General features: G+C 38.5%; 2 protein-coding genes across 2 annotated transcripts; one reads left to right on the plus strand and one right to left on the minus strand.

Annotated features, from left to right (window-relative positions):
* The first annotated feature begins 663 nt into the window (after nucleotides 1-663).
* Nucleotides 664-2,593, plus strand: LOC112166834 (metacaspase-4). The gene is made up of 2 exons (XM_024303759.2): nucleotides 664-1,131; nucleotides 1,568-2,593. The coding sequence occupies exons 1-2, from the start codon at nucleotides 786-788 to the stop codon at nucleotides 2,461-2,463; spliced, it is 1,242 nt and encodes a 413-aa protein (XP_024159527.1). The 5' UTR covers nucleotides 664-785; the 3' UTR covers nucleotides 2,464-2,593.
* Nucleotides 2,594-2,624: 31 nt separating this feature from the next.
* LOC112166832 (protein FORGETTER 1) lies at nucleotides 2,625-17,912 on the minus strand. Its single transcript, XM_024303758.2, has 32 exons — nucleotides 17,268-17,912; nucleotides 15,521-15,586; nucleotides 15,159-15,332; nucleotides 14,919-15,049; nucleotides 14,731-14,807; nucleotides 14,219-14,400; nucleotides 14,008-14,085; nucleotides 12,827-12,959; nucleotides 11,872-11,932; nucleotides 11,523-11,604; nucleotides 10,518-10,646; nucleotides 10,236-10,379; nucleotides 10,055-10,154; nucleotides 9,845-9,976; nucleotides 9,379-9,449; nucleotides 9,132-9,304; nucleotides 8,945-9,038; nucleotides 8,177-8,274; nucleotides 7,971-8,106; nucleotides 7,779-7,885; nucleotides 7,267-7,362; nucleotides 7,096-7,183; nucleotides 6,880-6,991; nucleotides 6,134-6,239; nucleotides 5,931-6,054; nucleotides 5,608-5,685; nucleotides 5,406-5,524; nucleotides 4,280-4,333; nucleotides 4,095-4,197; nucleotides 3,593-3,721; nucleotides 3,283-3,394; nucleotides 2,625-3,010 (listed from the first exon to the last, which is right to left on the minus strand). The coding sequence occupies exons 1-32, from the start codon at nucleotides 17,718-17,720 to the stop codon at nucleotides 2,973-2,975; spliced, it is 3,780 nt and encodes a 1,259-aa protein (XP_024159526.1). The 5' UTR covers nucleotides 17,721-17,912; the 3' UTR covers nucleotides 2,625-2,972.
* Between the last annotated feature and the right edge of the window lie 776 nt (nucleotides 17,913-18,688).

The following is an 18,688-nucleotide window of genomic DNA, read 5'->3' on the forward strand; positions in this document are numbered from 1 at the left end:
TTGTTGAAAGTTGGACGGCTTATTGACACATATTTGGTTGAAATTGCTCTTGAGCCTTACATGAGCTCACTAAAGTTCGCCTAAGTTCCATAGCCTTGGGTCTGCTATCCTGATCATGATTTTCCTACCCCTAAAGGGAAATGTCCTTCCCTTTTTGGTCGGTTGTGGACGAGGAATGATTCAAACCCTTGAGACCGTGGCTCGTAGGTCACGTGCTCTAATCCTCTGAGCTACAAGTCTCACCCCCCTAATAAGTCATGATATCTCACTTTTGTCCAATCACATAAAATATAATAGGCATGACAAATACAACTACAGAGCTCTACCGAAATTTTTTAAAATAAAGACTTTCAAATCAGCAATGAAGTAAATATTATAAATTTTAATTAATTTTTTTTATATAAATCATTTAACTGTTAATTTAGAAATCCTGGTAAAATGTTGATAAAATCGTGACTGAGACGACATGGGGCAAATGATGGTAATGTAATCATAGCCAAGACGCGCTTTCACATCTCTTTTTATCATCGTTATCCGATTTTCTTCTTCTGTTTGCCGACAATCCAGCCAAAAAGAAGAAAGATAAAATAATAACAATAATAATAATAAAAGTATTAAAATAAAAGTCTTGGAATATTATTGGGATTGGCAAGAAGGCCCCCCAGTATACAGGACCTCACCACCACCAGCCAGTCAGTCACTAGTCCTACCCATACAGCCAGATCATATATATCACATTACACTAAGAAAGGAGAATCATCGTGGCCCTGTAAGAACCGATAACAATGGCGAAGAAGGCAGTACTGATTGGCTGCAACTACCAAGGCACCAAGGCCGAGCTCAAGGGCTGCATTAACGACGTCAACCGCATGTACACCTGCCTCATCGATCGCTACGGCTTTTCCCAGGAGGACATCAATGTTCTGATCGACACAGACGACTCCTACACTCAGCCAACCGGCAAAAACATCCGCGGGGCTATCACCCATCTTATCCGATCTGCCGATTCCGGGGATGTTTTGTTTGTTCACTACAGTGGACATGGGACCCGCCTTCCCGCCGAGACCGGCGATGACGATGACACGGGTTATGACGAGTGCATCGTCCCCACTGACATGAACCTCATCACTGGTCATTTCTTCTATACCTAGCTTCTCTCTCTCTCTCTCTCTAAAGTCTTGAGTTTTTTTTTTTTTCTGTTTTGGTTATGATCGGTTTTCATGTTTTTGTGTGTTGATTGATTGATCATCGAAATTGAAATCTTGGGTTCTGCTGTTGATGATCCGGAATCTTTGGAACAAACGAATCTAGAATTGTTGTTAATGATTTTGGTTTTTGGGATCTTGATCATTCCCTTTATCTTGATGTTGTGTTTTTGTCGATTTAATTTCATCAAAATCTCTAAAATCCTGCAAGATAGATAAGCCTGAACAGATAAAACATAAGCTAATGATCTTGTTTGGCGTTTCTCAGTGTGCTATGCTTTTGATCGTGTATGGATGTTGAGTTCGTTATTGTGATCGATAGTTATAAGTTCACAACAGTGATGTGTAGTGTCTGTTAACAGATGATGACTTCAGGGGGTTTGTGAACGAGCTGCCGGAAGGTTGCCGGCTGACTATTGTGTCGGATTCGTGCCACAGCGGGGGGCTCATTGATCAATCTATAGAGCAGATAGGCGAAAGCCACAAGGGGCAACAGAGTGAATCTAGCTTCGGTCATGGGATCAAGAACTTTCTGAAGGAGCGCACAGGAGATGCACTCGAGTCTCGTGGAATCCACCTTCCTTCTGCATTTCGCCGCCATGGACGCGATGAGGAAGAGTCTGAGGACAGAGAGATTGACCTTGGAGATGGTGAGTGGGGAAATATCAAGAGCAGAGAGCTGCCACTCTCAACTCTCATAGAGGTGCTCAAGCAGAAGACAGGTAAGACTGATATTGATGTTGGGAAGCTGAGGCCAACACTGTTTGATGTCTTCGGAGATGATGCTAGTCCCAAGGTGAAGAAGTTCATGAAGGTCATCTTGAACAAACTCCAGAACCACGAGGGTGAAGGCAGTGGTGGGTTGATGGGGAAGATAGGAGGCCTGGCTCAAGAGTTTCTTAGAAAAAAGCTCGAAGAGAACGAGGAGTATGCAAAGCCGGCTTTAGATACAGAAATGGGTGGCAAGGAAGAGGTTTATGCCGGAGCATCTCGTCGTGCTAGTCCTGACGGCGGGATTCTCATCAGTGGCTGTCAGACGGACCAGACTTCTGCTGATGCCACTCCTTCAGGAGATCCGTCCCAAGCTTATGGAGCTCTTAGTAATGCAATTCAGACTATACTCGCTGAAGAAGGTGGTGAAATATCAAACCAAAGGCTTGTTCACAGGGCAAGGGAGATTCTGAAGGAACAGGGTTACAAGCAGCGACCTGGGCTTTATTGCAGCGACCATCACACCGATGCGCCTTTTGTGTGCTGATCTAAAGTCTTTATCTTTGTATTATTTGAATAATGTGAAGTGTGCTTCTGCTGCTTTTAGTTTTAAGTTCGATGAGAACTTGGATATAGAGGAAATTCTGTTTTATTAATTATTCGAATGCTCTTGGCCATGAAGGTTTTCTAATTGATCTGGTGTTTGAATGAAACTCGAACAAATAGGATTTTTCTATTTCATCCAACGTTTGAATAACAACTATATTATGATCGGGATACAAATCAGAGATCCTAGTAACCTAACCTAGATCATTGCCTTCAATTACAATGTTGTTGATATACAAATTACAAGGCAAAAAATGGAGATGAGGGGCAGTTGAGAAAACAAAAAATCAAATTGAATGAAGTGCACCGTTCGTTAAAAGGTGCAGAAAAATCCCCCTGTTCTTCTATTTCAAAGGTATGTGGCTTCTGCCATCCTTCCGGAAGTACATTCTTCTGCTTCCAAGATTATCACAGCATATAGGACCAACTCAGGCAAAATTTACAACCAGGCTACTGTGAATCTTCAATTTCTTGAACCCATGCAAAATCTGTAACATTATCAGAGCAGACTGTCAGGGCAACTTTTAAAATGAACAAAACTATGAATGAATTTGTATCAGGATGCATCAATCAGATGAAATAGAGACTAGGTTCAGTTTAGCTGACAACTGAAAATCATCTAAATAGAAGCTCATCTCAGAGATAATCTTCAAACAGTTCGGATTGAAATCCCCTTATTTTTCTTCTTTTACCGGTGGAGTGCCTATTAGCAGAACAAAAGGAAAAACAAAAACCAAGACAAATGGAAAGACATAGGGACCTTGAAGTACGGCTTCAACAGCTGCATTGGGGACAAACAGACCAACGATTCTCTGGTTATCTGTTGTGGTTTCTATACGCACAACACGTAGCCGCCTGTGGCTTTGCCGGGACTGTGGAGATTGTCATGAAGGTTTATGAGCTATAATATTGGAATTAAGGGTACATGTACATGAGCAATTGTAATGGAAAACTAGAAAAATAGTTCATTGCAATCAAAATTGTGTGAAACAAGCACAGCTCTGAAAAAAGAACCAGTGACTCCAACAGGTCCAAAATGAAGTCAGATTGTAAAGTAGCAGATAGAATACCTGCTTAGAAAGAGCTTTCTCAATTGTGCCCCATACAGGAAGAATGAGACCACCTAATACATTTACTTCCTGCAGTCTTCTGCCAACAGTACAGAAGTTGCCAACCTTACACTTGGGACCATGCATGCACTGCGAGTACAGGTGAAAGTAAGCTATGGCAACAAGAATTAAATAGAAAAGAAATACGTGATGTATGCACTGAGGAAGACCATTCTAGTATATCCATATATGGGATTAGCACATTTGTGCTTCTCAACTGATGCCAGAAACAAAATGAGAAGTTCAAGAGAGAGGCATTCAGAGCTGCAATGAATGTAGGATTTCCCAAAGATACAAAACTACAGTTTGAACAAAATTTGGTCTAACAACAATCATTATGCAACAGTTTGTTTTCTTCTATCCTTGATATATGATGATATGTAAACCAACTGTTTTGAACCCAAAATGAAGAAAACAACAATAACTACTTCCACATCAAATAATATTCATCGAGGATCTACACCTGTTTGGATGAAACTTCATATTCATCATTCCAACCGCTGCGAGCCTTCTCCAACGATGATGTTCTTCTGTATTTGCTTTTTAGCTCAGACAGAGACATTTCTCTGGATAAGGGAATAAGAATTTAGTGAAAGTGAAAGGTATATTAACAAGATTAATGAAGTATGGCATTTAGAAACTCATTACCTCACTGACTCTCCAACTGCCGGACGGACTATCTTATAGGACCCAGAAGTCGAACTGAAACACAATGGGGGTAAAACAGTGAAAACAGTAAACCAAGCAGGTTTCACCAATTGAAGTAGAACCCCTTGAAGATTTAAATGTTCCTTGTTAAAGTACAAAGCAATAGTAGGCCAGCATATCAATAGCAAAGCATTTCAGAGAAGTTTGACAAAAAAAAAAAAAATTGAGCAGGGTTAATCATAGCACACATCAGATTTCAAATGACATTACGTTTCAATTGCATCTGAGTATGTTCATTATTCATAAGGTTTCCATGGATTATAGACAAAGTTCTTAAAGGGTGTCCTTAGCAACAAGGGTTTAGTGCAATGTCTTTGCACCCGTTCTAACCCTCTCAAGGTACCTACTTTAGCTGTTTTCTAGAGTTTCCTGAGCACAAAAATGATTATGGGCTTGCCTAGAGGCCTCAGTTCTGAAAACTAGGTTAAAGGGGTATCCAGAAGGTAATAGGGAAATAAATAAAAAAGATAATAAAGAAAAATATATCTGGGACCTTGTGTTTTAAAATAGTTGTATTTTTCACCTCTTCTGTTGCAATTTGATTTACAACCAATATAAATCAAGTCGTGTCCTGTTCCTAGAATTTCATAGAAAATATAAGTAAACTGGACTGGTGATGTAACAATGATGAAGAAAAACTAGAGGGAAAATAAAATTCCAGAAACTGATGATTAAGCAAACAAGGGTTAAGGATAAATTTTCAGAAACCCAGATATTACGCTTGATTGATTATAAACAACTACTGTATTGAAATGATAATGACAAGAAAAAATACAATGTTTGGAGGATAACCAACCCAATCCAAAATATCAAAGGCAGTTAGAAAAAAAAAAAAACCAAAAATATTGAGAAATCTACCAGAAAAAAATATAATGTACAGAACAAGAAATAAACTTTATAATCAACTTAATTGATTAAAGAAACTATTCTGATAAAATAAATTTCTAAATACCACAATACAAGTAAAAAGCCAATTGACACGCGTAAAGCAGTTGATTAACTGCTCCAGAGTATTATAGGCAGAACCATCGAATTTCAAAAATACAAAAGACTCCAATTTTAATACCTTTCAAAGGCTAATATGGTATGTCGCCTCCCCATCCACTCCCTTCTAGATTCATAGAAGCCATCATGGGCACAACTAAGACCCTCCTCTTGTTTACCTTCAAGCATGGCACTTGCAGACTAGAACATATAATATTAATTACATTGTACGATGAATAATTCAGAGAAAGAAAACCTCCGCAGAACGTAAAAATGAAAGGTACCTCCCATGTGATGCCACGATCCAGGGTAAAAGTGAAGAGCACAGTTGAAGCTCCAGACATTTCGTCAACATGGACAGTCTGCATCAAATTGGAAGTCAACGTATAACATGTAACAGTGAAGTTCACTTGGTCACCAAGGACTTTGTGGTCAATCATCCTTGGAGTTAATATCAAGGGTACAGATTAAAAGAATGGACAAGTGTTTTAATCTCAACCCTCGAAATAAAATCCAAGGTTGGGTGACCACAAAATCCTTGGTCACTTGGTGACCAGGTGAACACTACTCTGATAAGCAAACATAAGAAGATTATATGAAGCCTGACCTTTGGAGTTCCTTGTAGCTCTATAACATTAGCTTTCATATCAACAATCCCAGAGTCAAGATTTCCTTCAATGCGTGCATTATGGACAAGAAGATCCAAAATACTAACAAATAACTCGAACAGCCTGTGCTTTGCCAGTGTCAGAATATTGAGCCCAACTAACTGCAATAAGGAAAGCACTGTTTAACTTGCATATTACTGACCTATTTTGTACTTTAGGTGGCAATCCTAAAATCCGATTGAGGAAACGTCCGACGTCATGCATGTCTGAATCAGCCACACGGCCAGAGAGCTTGCCAGAATCTTTAGCTACATCACATACAGGGATATCATCAACAGAAGCACAGAATATAGTTAAAAGGAACAGCATGCTGGCAATCAGCATAGATAATCCAAATCTAACTATAATGAAGTGATATATAGTTGCCTTAATAGTCAAAATAGCACCATTGCACTAGTGAACTTGACAATTTTCACTGCTTGATTTTATTTAGCCAATTCGCTCGTCCCAATATTCCCCACTCTGTCAATTTAAAGTTTCCATCCATCATTCTGTACAAAGTACCATGTTGGAGGGTATTTTTGTAGCTTCATTTTCCCAAAAAAATAACAATAATAAATAAATAAATAAAATTAAAACTTATTTAAAAATATATATAATCTTTATATCTTATTAACTTATTAAGGGTAAAGTGGGAACAGGATCATTTTCTTTTGACTGATTGATGGATGGAACTTTGGATTTGGAAGGGACAGGTTGGTCATTTCAGAGAGTTAGAAGTGCAAATTGGCTAAAAGCAGCCGGGGGAACTGACATTTTGTTATTCCCAGGGGTATTTTAGGCTATTAAACTTATAAAATTAGCAATGTATTAGGAAAAAAAGATACTGACTTCGCCACCAACTTATTATCTACTATGATAAGATATAAATGTTCTTAGAAAGATTACCATCCCTAATTATTCCTACAAACACAAGAGCAGCTCTTGCCTCCTCAATAAAATCTTGGATTGTCTCCGGGTCTTCAGATGAACATCCTGGTGGCACAACAGGCAGAGCTTCCTGGACATTGAATTCTAGTTATTTTGCATTATAATTGAATGTTTATTTGTAGAAATTTATTTTGGAAGTAACTAAACTATTTGCCAGGAGAAGTTCATAAAAACCTGCTCCAATATTCCTCTATACATCAATATTAATGCCTTCTTTCCATACGCACTATCATAATTATAGGCACTCAATGATGGGCCTGCCCTGCAATCCATCAGACCACATAATGAATCACAGGACAAAGTTTACTTAATGGCTATAAAATTACTGAATCAAATTCAGCTAACCTGCGATCACCCTGAGTTAGAGCTCCAAGAGATTGTAATCTCTTTGCAACAATGGATGCAAACCGACGTTCTCCACCGAGGTTAGTAAAGAGTAGCCTGCAAAGAAAACAAATATCGAACTGATTCACCCACTTTAAATAACACTAACAAGATATCTGTTCCAGCTTATGCCATTCTAATTAGTGATCACATTGCTCAAAACATGAAAAATGATGAACACTGAAATACATTTTCTTCCAAAGCCACCAATTTGATCACTCTGGCCATAAATTCAACCAAAACCACTCAGACATCAGATTCCATAAGCTTACAATAATTAAGGATATCTGGATGCTATTTCATTACTTAGTCACTTTTACAAGTCCAAATAGTACCTAGCTAGAATAGTCATTTCTAAATTAAAGGTCAATAGAAAAGCTAAAACCTAAATGTATCAATCAGTAAATTACTTTTGTACCCAAAAAAAAAAAAAAAATAGAAAACCATTTACACTTATTGTCTATTCAGTTGACCTGTATTCAGGAGCAGAAGCTTGATTTGACCGGTGAGTTCTTCCAAACTGTTGAATCGCTCGATCGGCACTCCAAGGAAGTTCCAGGGTTAGATGTACCCTTCTTTTCTGTCGTTAAGTTGTAGAATGCATGTAAATAGAACAAGCAAGCGAGGCAACTCATGATGCAAAAAAAGAGAAAAGATAGACATACCTGATTTACAGCTCTTCTATCTGCCTGCAAAGAAACACCAGCTGACCCAGCCTCAGAAATTATAGCAACAAACTTTTTGCCATCCATGAAAAGCTGTTTCTCATGCATGTTGACCATCTCCATGGAAACCTCCTTCCTAAAGCAAAGTTTAGTTTAGCCAACATAAAGAGTTGAAAATGAGAGTGAGAGAGGGGGGAAAAACTCACGTGTTACGAGCCTGATAGGTAACACCTTTACCATTAGATGCCCTCACAAGCATACCTCGCCTTCCTGTCATTTCAGCTACTTTATCAGGGCCTCCAAGCTGCCCCCCACCCCAAAGAAATAAACCACCAAAAAAAAATTAGAAAATAAAACTCTGTTTGATAAAAAAAGTTAAGTAGTAAACAGTAATCTGGAGGTTAAATCAGTATTAATTAAGCCAATAAGGCTTAAGGTTAAATTTTCTAAAACCCATACAATACCCCACTCTATATATAACTCTTAGCATAAATGGATTAAATAAAAGAGGGGCAAACTTGTAACTATGTGGTGGAAAAGACTAGGATAAACACAGTTACGCTCTCATATTTAGCTATGCAGAAACTGCATAGTAGCAGTATTATGATGACTGTTGGATGCAATGGCTTGTACATGACAAGATGGCTTCCACTGCTTCCTTTTCAGATGGAGCAAGGAATATTGCTAATCGACATAGACTCAAACTAGAGTGAACCTTAGAGTGAGCTCTCATTTCCGAATTACATTTACTACAGAGTTAGAATGCTCATATAATATTACAACTTTTGCATACTACAAATAAGAAGAGAGAGAGAGAGAGAGAGAGAGAGTGTGTGAGTGAGCTCTCATTTCCGAATTACATTTACTACAGAGTTAGAATGCTCATATAATATTACAACTTTTGCATACTACAAATAAGAAGAGAGAGAGAGAGAGAGAGAGAGAGAGAGAGTGTGTGTGTGTGTGGCTTCTACCTGATCAATGATATCGTCCAAAGGATTGTTTGGAAGATCCAAGGAACGAATTATCGCCAGAATCTTTGACTTACGCTCCAAAGCTGCTTCATACCTAAAACAAGATTATGAAACTCATATTGATGATTACATGATAAAGAACTTCTGAAACATGAGGCCCTTAAGGGGAAAAACAATTTATAGTTACCTCTTCTTCAATTCAGCTATATACTGCTCTCTCCGTTGAAGATATTCATCTGTTTTTTCCTTGCACGAATGACATGACCAATCTTCTGATACCTCATCTATCACAGGTGGGATAAGGCATTCAGCATGGACCAGTTGGCCACAACAGGAACAGTGGAGCAATTTCTTTCTTTCCTGCAGAAAGTAACCAATGGATAAGTAACATAATGCAAAAGATCAAGCCATCTTAATATATCAAATAGAAGTACCGTTTCAGCATTGCAGATTTCACAGATTTGAAACTCATCATCTGATTCAGTAGATTCAACAGCAGAATCAGCTGCATTCATCAAAACAAACATGAGAATTAAAAATCATGCACAATAGCCTACAACAATCGTATAACTGCTGACCAAACATAGAATAAAATGATTCATGACTGAAGCAGAAATGCCCTAAAAGAAGAACATACTGAAACTATTGAACAATTACACAAAATATTCTAGCAGGTGCGTTCCACACAAAAGAAAAGGAAACTAAACAAAAATTTGTAATTGCTCAAAAAAAAAAAAACAAATATTGTAAAAGCCACTGAGAGATATGCCAAATTATGACTTTCAGAATCTAACCAGAAATTACGTATGTTTGGGAGCAAAATTCTATGTGAGAAACATCAAGATATCAAAGATAAAGACATGCACTCTATGTGTCATCAGCTGGTGTTCTAAATCTCACTTTCAGATTCTTCGTCACTTTCGTTATCAATTGGCGGTTGCACTTTTGCAACTTTCCTCACTCTCCCTTTCATCGAAACACCAGGACTTGCTGAGTGCCTCTTCCGTTGAAGCTCCTTTACACTTTCTTCTCCTATTACAACTCAAAAGATTTAATAGGTAGCAACACTAAACTAAATAATTTGCAAAGAATAGTACTATAACACACAACCTGTGACAGGATCAGGCTTTTCAGGCAAAGGATAGTTTTCTTCAACAAATTTCAGCAACAGTTCTCGAGGTCCCGAAATAAAATCATCAAGCTCAAGACCCTGAGGAAACACCAAAAAATAAATAAATATAGTAAAAAAAAACAAATAACCAAGTACAAATGAAACCCATATACTACCCACATATTTAGTCACAGCTTCTTCAGTTCGTGCCTCTCCAGTACTCTGAAGGCCAATTACGACACACTTGTCATCCATCAACGCTTTCTTCGCTAGTCTTACAGCAGCAGGAACCTTAGCCGACATGCACATATGTCTAAAGAAACGCTGCAACATATGGACAAGACAAATAGCATTAGAAGACTGATATATATAAAAAAAAATCTAAAATCACAACTGCAATAGTTTGAACAATTGTGAAAAGTCTAAACTTTCAAACATCCATGAACCAAGAATATTAGATACCTGATGACTAGCCCAATATAATCGCCAGACTTGACTAGAAATGGGCTTTTCATTAGTGAGATAGGCAGTAGCTGTTAGTATTTCGACTCGCAGCTCTGTCCAAAATTCTGCTGCTTTTTTGTACATTTCCTAAGAAGACAACAATGTGATATTATCACATAAGCAAATTAAAAACATTTAGAAAGCTCAAAAACATCACATGATCAGAGAGAAACTGTGCCTCGCTAAAAGTAGTACAGGATGCAGAGCTGGACTAATGGGAAGAAAAAGGAAATCTACGAAGAAAGATCTTCGATTAACAACGAGCACATCTCCAGTTTAAATCAGATCACAAACTAAGTACGCCTTTATATGTTACTGATCAAAATTAAAGTTGTTGAATAGTCAAGATAGTATGGTTCTACATCCTGTATTATTGTGCCGACCTAACGAGGAACAAAAAAGGAATTTTATGACGAGGTCTTCGATTGATTAGCACATTCAGATCTTGCCCCTTAAAGCAGCATGCAAACTAAGTATGCCTTAGATGTTCTGATGAATTTTAAAATTGTTGAATCATCAAGGTGTATTCTTATTTTTTTAAAAATAATAAAAAATCATCAAGGTGTATTGAAACATTTTTCTTTTCTTCCTACTTAGTCTTCTAGATTGCGCACTTCTATCTCTCAGATATCTAGCCATATATGTAAGGTTTCTTTCTTTCTCCCTCTCTCTTCAGACTTCAGTGATCCAGTTTATAGCAATTCTTTTGCAGTCCACTACTTCAGAACGTCAAATTAAAGTTACTCTAAAGATTCTAAGCAGACCATATCAGGGCTCTTGTTCTTCCAGTCTTTTCCTGTACTTAAGAGATGTTACTTATAGTCAGTTATCAATATATAGCAAGTTTTTTTATCATGCTTGCCTCCTAAGCCGCATTGTTACATTCTTCGCATTTGTTGCTACTAATTAAATCCTAAATCTCAGATTGCGCCTCAGATATATAAGCACATGAGTGTATTATACCATCATTTCATCTTCTAGTGGTGCCTCAACAACGTCAAACTCTGCTCCTTTATAGCTAAGAGTACGACAGACATACATCCCCCTGAAACATCAAAGAACATAATTAACACATTTATCTCAAAACAACAATCGTGTTCTAAGGACCTAAGTTGAGGACTTGCATCTCAGTTATTAGAGTATATGTGGACAGATGCAAAGCACACTGGGTGACAGTGAGCACATTTTATCGATCTATATCTGAGTTAGTAGCTGAATGCAGGTCCTCAACTTGAGTCCCCAACTTAGGTCTTCATTACAACGTCTCTGCTCATAACAAGTCTTTTAAACATAACTTTCTCAGCTCAGTTACCTTGCTTTCATGTCCATGGCAACAAGTTCAAGTGCACCAACACCTCCTTTCTCAAGAGCACCTACAGAAAATAATAAAGAAAATTTCTCTTTTTGATTATCTGGAAGCTAGGAACTAAATGTAAAAGTAAACACAGAAGAATTGAAGTTGTTGTGAACCAGCAAGCACAAACAGAAGAATGAACATATGTTATATAATATGTAGACAAAGGAAACAAACAATAGAAATGGCTCTTGCTTGAAATACCATGAATTCCAATGTGACTATAGATGCCAGGTTTTTATATTTGTTTCACTAGGGTAGTTTGTTTTGCTTGATGTCCATTTTTCTAGTACCCTTTATCCCCATATAACAAAAGTTCCTGTTTCCTATACCAAAAAATGGTATATAAATAATAATTAATATTGATGACCATGATAATAATATTAACTCAGGATAATGACAATGAAGATCCCAACTAAGCAATCTAATCGTCCAGCAATTCAGAAAAATATGAACCTAAACCCTATGGCGTGATGGGTTTGCACTGCATGATTTTGTATCTGTTGCTACAACTAGCTGAAGAGAAACACTTCCTACAAAAGGTAGAAACACAGAAGAATTCACATATTGCTTAAATTATGTGCATAGATTCTTCAAGATAGTTACCACTCTCACAAGTGGAAAATTTTGTTTGTTCCGACCCTAACAAAACAAAACCACTCTAGGACATTAGACAAAATGGGGAAAGAAAAGACAAAGGCAAAAAAGGAAAGCAAAACTGTAAACACACAAAGGAAAGCATAGTGAGCCTGAGACACAAAGAGTTCGAGAAAGATCATCTAAAAATGATGGCACCACTATTTCAGCATCAAAACTAAGCAAAATATATACACAAAAGGTCTTATGAATAACAGAAAATTAAACAATAAACAAGAGAAAAAAAGATATAGAGTTACTGTAAGCAAAACCCCACCTAGAAATTCACGGAACTCAGAAAAAGATGTTCCAGGGCCCCAAAGACCAAGCCGAACCATGTAACCCAAGTTGCGTGGTTCTGATGCACCAGTTGCCGAGCAATAAATAACCCGAGCTTCAGGCAGTCGAGCCTGTGATGTCAGGAAAAAAAATATATTAGAATTTACAGATTACTTTTATACAATTTTGTGCTCACATACTGCTACAGATCATTTTATCCTTGAATAAAACAAATTTTGGTATTACAATCATGCATAATTGTGTCATGTGAGGTGAGGGGATTTTTTTCTCTTTTTTGTTGTTGTGTGTGTGTGTGTTGTGGGGGGGGTGTTGAGGACTTCAGGACTTTCGTTGTTGTGTTAAAAGGCGTGTCATGATGGATGTCCTTCCATTGGCTAAGTTGATTGGGGGAAGCTACTTCATGGGATTAAGAGAGGGAGAGGGAGGGGGGGGGGGGGGGGTGGAGGACTTGAGGACTTTCATTGTTGTGTTAAAAGGCGTGTCATGATGGACGTCCTTCCATTGGCTAAGTTGATTGAGGGAAGCTACTTAATGGGATTAAGAGATCTAAATAGGTTGGAACTGCAGTGACAAACTTTCAAGGTAGAGCTTCTCCTTAAAACTTTTGTTTTAATCACAAATTATCAGTATTGAGAATCTTTTTCTGCAACCTTTATTCAGCTATTCTGGTTTGAAAAATTGTATTATTTATTCCGGTGCACGTGTAAACATTTCTGCACTAGAGGACATTAAAGTTAAAAAAAAAAAAAAAGGAACTTCAATACAGTATATTTGTCCAAATTGGCAGGAAAAAATTGGGTATTAAAATGACAAGGAGAGGCCATTTGTGTCTCGAGTCTCAACTTTGACCCAAAATTTCCACTGGCTGCAATAGATCTAACAATTCCGTGTTTCTTAATCCAAATTAAATTGACTAGAAGAAATTCATTTAGAACCTTAGTTTATTAGCATCAACATTTTGGCTGGATTAAGTTGAAAGCAACACACCCACTAAGGTTATCTGAAATGAGATTGAGTTGGACTTAATAAGCATAGCAGTAATCAGAATCATAAAAATCCCCAATAAAATACAAGGAGACACCAATGCAATTTTAAACAGCTACAAAAACTAAGGAACCTAAGATCTTAATAATCAGTATTTGCAACTTGAAGACAAACCTGAATGTCAAGAACTGCTTCACCGGTTCGTGTTGGCTGACTTCCAGCTTCAGGTATCAAATTTTTGGCTTTGTGACACTACAATGAAGCCATTGACCTTTAGCAATAGAAAGCAGAATATATTGACACCATGGAACATATTATTCCATCAATTAATTTAAAAGACAATTTGAAGTTCATATAAAATATATTTATGATGAACAAATATTACCTCGTCAAAGACGATAAGACCATCATATCCTGATCCACACCACTGCACAAGCTGCTGCATGCGTGAACGACCTTTCTCAGAAGATGCTATAAGGCTGCTGTATGTGAGGAATATAACTCCCTCCTTGATGCCAACAGACTTGGAATCAAGCTTAGAATATGGCAGCTTGTTCAAAGCATGAACTGCAAACCAAATTGAATATATATAATATTGATCTCAAAGATAGAGCTTATCACACAGGGAAGAACAGGAGAGTTCTGAAATCTAGAAACATAACAAAACTTTGTAAGCAATTAATGGAACGAGGTAAAGTACCATCCAATAACTGTTTAAATCGTCCGCATCATATTTATATTATGTAACCACCCCCCTCTTATATATCCAATATTTGATGCTTTAATGAGTAATCTTTATTGTCATCAATAAGAAATTAAATGTAGTCACATACATCAGCTTAGCATCTCTTGCAACTACATCGTCCATATCTGAAAACTATGATGCTTTACATTTACCTTCTATACAAGTTGCGCCTACATCATCTAAGTCTCTTCTTGCATCAAACTTCAAGTCTGAACCAACAGAAATCCACCTGCATGATTTCGGTTCCGAGAGCAGAAGCGTTACATAACCTTTCAAATACATGACATCAGCTTAGCAAAATTTTAACTTGGGTAAATTCCAACCAATGAAACAAACTTACACTGCCTTTCTCCTCCCATGGTGCCAATTTTCCCAAATTAACCCTGCAATTGTTCGACCTTTACCCACACCAGCTCCATCTCCAACAAAGAATCCAGCCCTAACACCACTCGGAAGGTGCTGGAGGTGTCTCTGTCAAGAAGACCAACACGGTTTCAATTTTTTTTTTTTTAAAAAAAAAGAAAAAGAAAAAAAAAGGCATGCTAAGACCATTAACTAAAAGAGGGGCAATAATAGCAACCTGACAGGCATAAACCAATGTCTCAATCTGCAAACATGATAAAGCCTTTGAATTTTCCAAATCATCCTTGATTGTTAGATCGTAAGTGGGCTCAGGTGGCTGCACAGCCGACAGGGATGATGTTTCCACAACAGGATCTGGATGAGGAGGTCCAATGGACAGCTTTGGAGGGCGCTGCACAAAGGTAGGCAACAAAAGTTATCGGAGATGCATGTTCCAGAAGTTTAAATGACAAGTCAATAAACAAAATTTGAGATGAGAAAGAAACACCCAACATAGAACTATTAATCATGACTTCTCAAGAGTTTTGAGATGAAGCTAGCATAGAATAGTGCTTATGAATGGAAAATGAAAACACTCACATAATCTGTAAATGTTTCCCCGGCCAGGCCACCTTCATCTTCTTCTCGCTCCACTTCAATGGCAACCTGACACATTTGAAAGTAGCAAGGAGAATATAAGCCTATGTGTTAAACTTGCCAATATGGTTCAGAATATAAACAATTCCATAATGCACATTTGAACTGTCTTTGAAATACAATGCAGGACTTGGTATTTTCAACATGTCCCCTGACGAACTGAGCCTGATACATGGATCAACTATATTGGGTGACATGACATGAAGCACATGTTACCATTATTATGCATAGCACAAATTGCATGCTCTACTACCATGTCTTAAGAGTATCTGATCTAGGATTTTTGATCTCAACAGAAATGCTGGTTGATTGCAATAGTTTCACAAACTATAAATAATCAACTAGGTATTGACAGTGAATATGAACCGATAAAACTCCTCTCAAGTATCAACTAAAAGCAATACAAAAAGATGAATTTTACTTCTCAGGAAAACCAAAACCCAATGTCTCTTTGTTAAGTTAGGAGAGAAACACAGCTAATACTCAAGTTTACTAAACTGGAGTTCACATTATCAATTCAAGGACCAATTATTTTTGCTAGTTTGCCTCTAAGTAGATTTTACTATTTTAGCACTATCTATCAAAACTCTGTTCGTTACTGAAACCAAAACAAAAAAAAAAAAAAATAAGGAGACCAATCACCTTGTTTCCCCATGGTTAGTCCTAGTAGATTAAATTCCACAAAGACTCCGTGAATGAACTCTTCAAAGAAAATCCAACTCAGCAAAACATCATACAATATTATACCACTATTACATACAATATTATACTGGACAAAACTGTCAAATTATCTTATGAAAAAGAAACTGTCAAATAAGAAATAATACTTAAATTAGACCTATAAGAATAGTGAATCACAACTAGCACATACATAGCACAGACTACTAGAAAGGGGAAATGTGCCAAGGTAGGAGCATGCTCCTCCAATTGGTGAATCCAGTATCAAACAGAATTAGCTTTAGTGCACTACAGAGATACACTAAAGGTTTAAAGCACCACCCAGCAGAACCCCTAGCCGCAGCAACCATGTGTGTGTGTGTGTGTGTAAACATATACTTTTATGAAATAATTAAATGACACTCACACCACGGGTGCAACATCACAATGTTAGATTAGAAGCACGCTATACTTGCAGGTTTTCTCTCATCATAATCAAAAGTTCTGCCTACGCTCAATTCTGAGAATAAGTTGAACTTTGTAGACATGTTTTCAATATAGCCATTGAAAAGTTTTAAGTTTGAATATTGTGCTAAGGTTCTGAAGCTAATCTTCTTTCAAATTAAGTGAAACATTCCATCTTGTGTTCCTCTTTTGCTATTCCTTTCTAGTTTTCATTATCTGCAGTTACTTTCATCTGAACTCCAAAGATAAACAAACATAAGGGGAACTCTAGATTTTGAATACACAAATGGACAGTTATAATTTATTGGTGATCATCCAGTCAGTCACTTCTGAGTAACATTATTACAAATAATAACACCAATTTCAAAATCATATCAGTCCCTCACTATATGCTCGGTAATCACTTTTACATATGCCTAAAGGGTTCCGAAAGAGCTCAACCTAAACCATTATAATATATGAAGACTTTCTGGGCCTATGTATGCATGGCAAAGTAACACTAGCAACTTAAACAATTCTACATTCTGCATTGCATATCCGAAATTCTTAGCAAAGTGAGTGACATTACCTCGTTGACCTCCTCGGAAGGCGGTGGCAGCAAGAACTCTTTGAGCTTGGACACATCGACGGCAAGGTCAACATGGCACTGAGGGCACTGAAACCGAGAGAGTCCATGAGGCACATTGAGAATCGCCTTGCAGTTGGCGCAGGGGAGCTGGATCTTCGTAGGATCGACGCCGTGGGCGGCCACGTGCTGCGGCTGCGGCCGCGGCGGCGGGGCCAGGGGAAGCGGGCCCTTGTTGGGCTGGTTATGGGCCTGGGCCCGGCTCATCAGCTCCGGCGGAAGCATCTGCGGCAATTGACAAGTGCCGCAGACGAATTCGGTGACCCCGGCCGCGATGGTGAGGATCTTGTGGCAGCCGGCGCACCGCACCTGGACGCCTCCGACGGGCCCGCTGGCGCCGGCGGTCGGCAATTGCGGCGGGACCGACGGAGGCTGCTGCTGCTGCTGCTGCGCCATGGTGGTGGATCAAAACCCTAGCGCGGTCTGGAATTGTGGCGGGGAGGAAGAGCCAGAATGGTTTAGGGAAGAGGGGGATTTGGGAAGTTAAGGCGCGAAGAGAAGAGGGTTTGGGACTTCGGGGTTTCCCACTTTCCCTCTGTGTCTTTATTTTTTTGGCTTTTATTCTCACAAGAGAGAGAGAGAGAGAGAGAGATCAAAATGACGTTTGCGATTTCCTCTCCCTATCTAACTGTACGCCTGAACCTGGCACGTGCGCTTGGCACGTGACATTCCCCTTTCAAGGCCAAAGACCCACTGTAACTGGACAGTAACTTCCACTGTAACTGTCATCTCCCCCCACACAGAAGTCTGTGAGTAATAGTCTTTGCCCTATACATACTTCTATGGTCGGACGGTTGTTGGGAAATGTACGTACCAGTCATGCACCGCCAGAAGACAGCCTGCATCCAGTTCTACAAGGCTTGGTACATGCATTGACCTAGATTGCCCCCAGGGACCGGTGCAATGGAGGTTCAGAGTTCAGATCTTATGTTTTCGTCAAGTCTCACTCTCATTTAGTTCCACATTGGGACGCAAATCATGGTCCATACTATTTATACTCGCATTTACTCTTATTTCTAGTGAGCAACTATCATTTTTCCTACCATTACTCTGTCAATATTTCCACATATATCTGACTTAGGCATCGGGGAGAGTCGTAAGCTAGCAATCCCAGTCTCCTCCATGACCTTGTTTGTTTTGGTAGGACCCGATCTACAGTCTGCTCTATCGGTGATTCTAGGTCTACTCTGGGACCTATACATTAAATAACAGTTGATCAAACTTTACTGACTCTGCGAGCCTTGACTGACGCGTTGCATGAGTTGGAGGGCCGGTTTGTGTAACTAAAGTTTGTCTTCTTTCGTCTTTGGCGTATACCAACTTCGCAATTGTGAGAGTGCGGATTTTGGAGAGAAGATCATCCT

Source organism: Rosa chinensis, chromosome 5 (genome assembly GCF_002994745.2).
Source record: "Rosa chinensis cultivar Old Blush chromosome 5, RchiOBHm-V2, whole genome shotgun sequence".
Lineage (NCBI taxonomy): Eukaryota > Viridiplantae > Streptophyta > Magnoliopsida > Rosales > Rosaceae > Rosa > Rosa chinensis.

What these genes read in the sequence shown, in the direction of transcription:
- LOC112166834 (XM_024303759.2), top strand. Translation starts at nt 786, where the DNA reads ATGGCGAAGAAGGCAGTACTGATTGGCTGCAACTACCAAGGCACCAAG. An exon ending in TGACATGAACCTCATCACTG is followed by an intron (nt 1,132 to 1,567) that starts GTCATTTCTTCT and finishes GTCTGTTAACAG; the next exon opens with ATGATGACTTCAGGGGGTTT.
- LOC112166832 (XM_024303758.2), bottom strand. Translation starts at nt 17,720, where the DNA reads ATGGCGCAGCAGCAGCAGCAGCAGCCTCCGTCGGTCCCGCCGCAATTG. An exon ending in TGTAGGAATAATTAGGGATG is followed by an intron (nt 6,240 to 6,879) that starts GTAATCTTTCTA and finishes TATGTGATGTAG; the next exon opens with CTAAAGATTCTGGCAAGCTC. An exon ending in ATCGTGGCATCACATGGGAG is followed by an intron (nt 5,525 to 5,607) that starts GTACCTTTCATT and finishes TATATGTTCTAG; the next exon opens with TCTGCAAGTGCCATGCTTGA.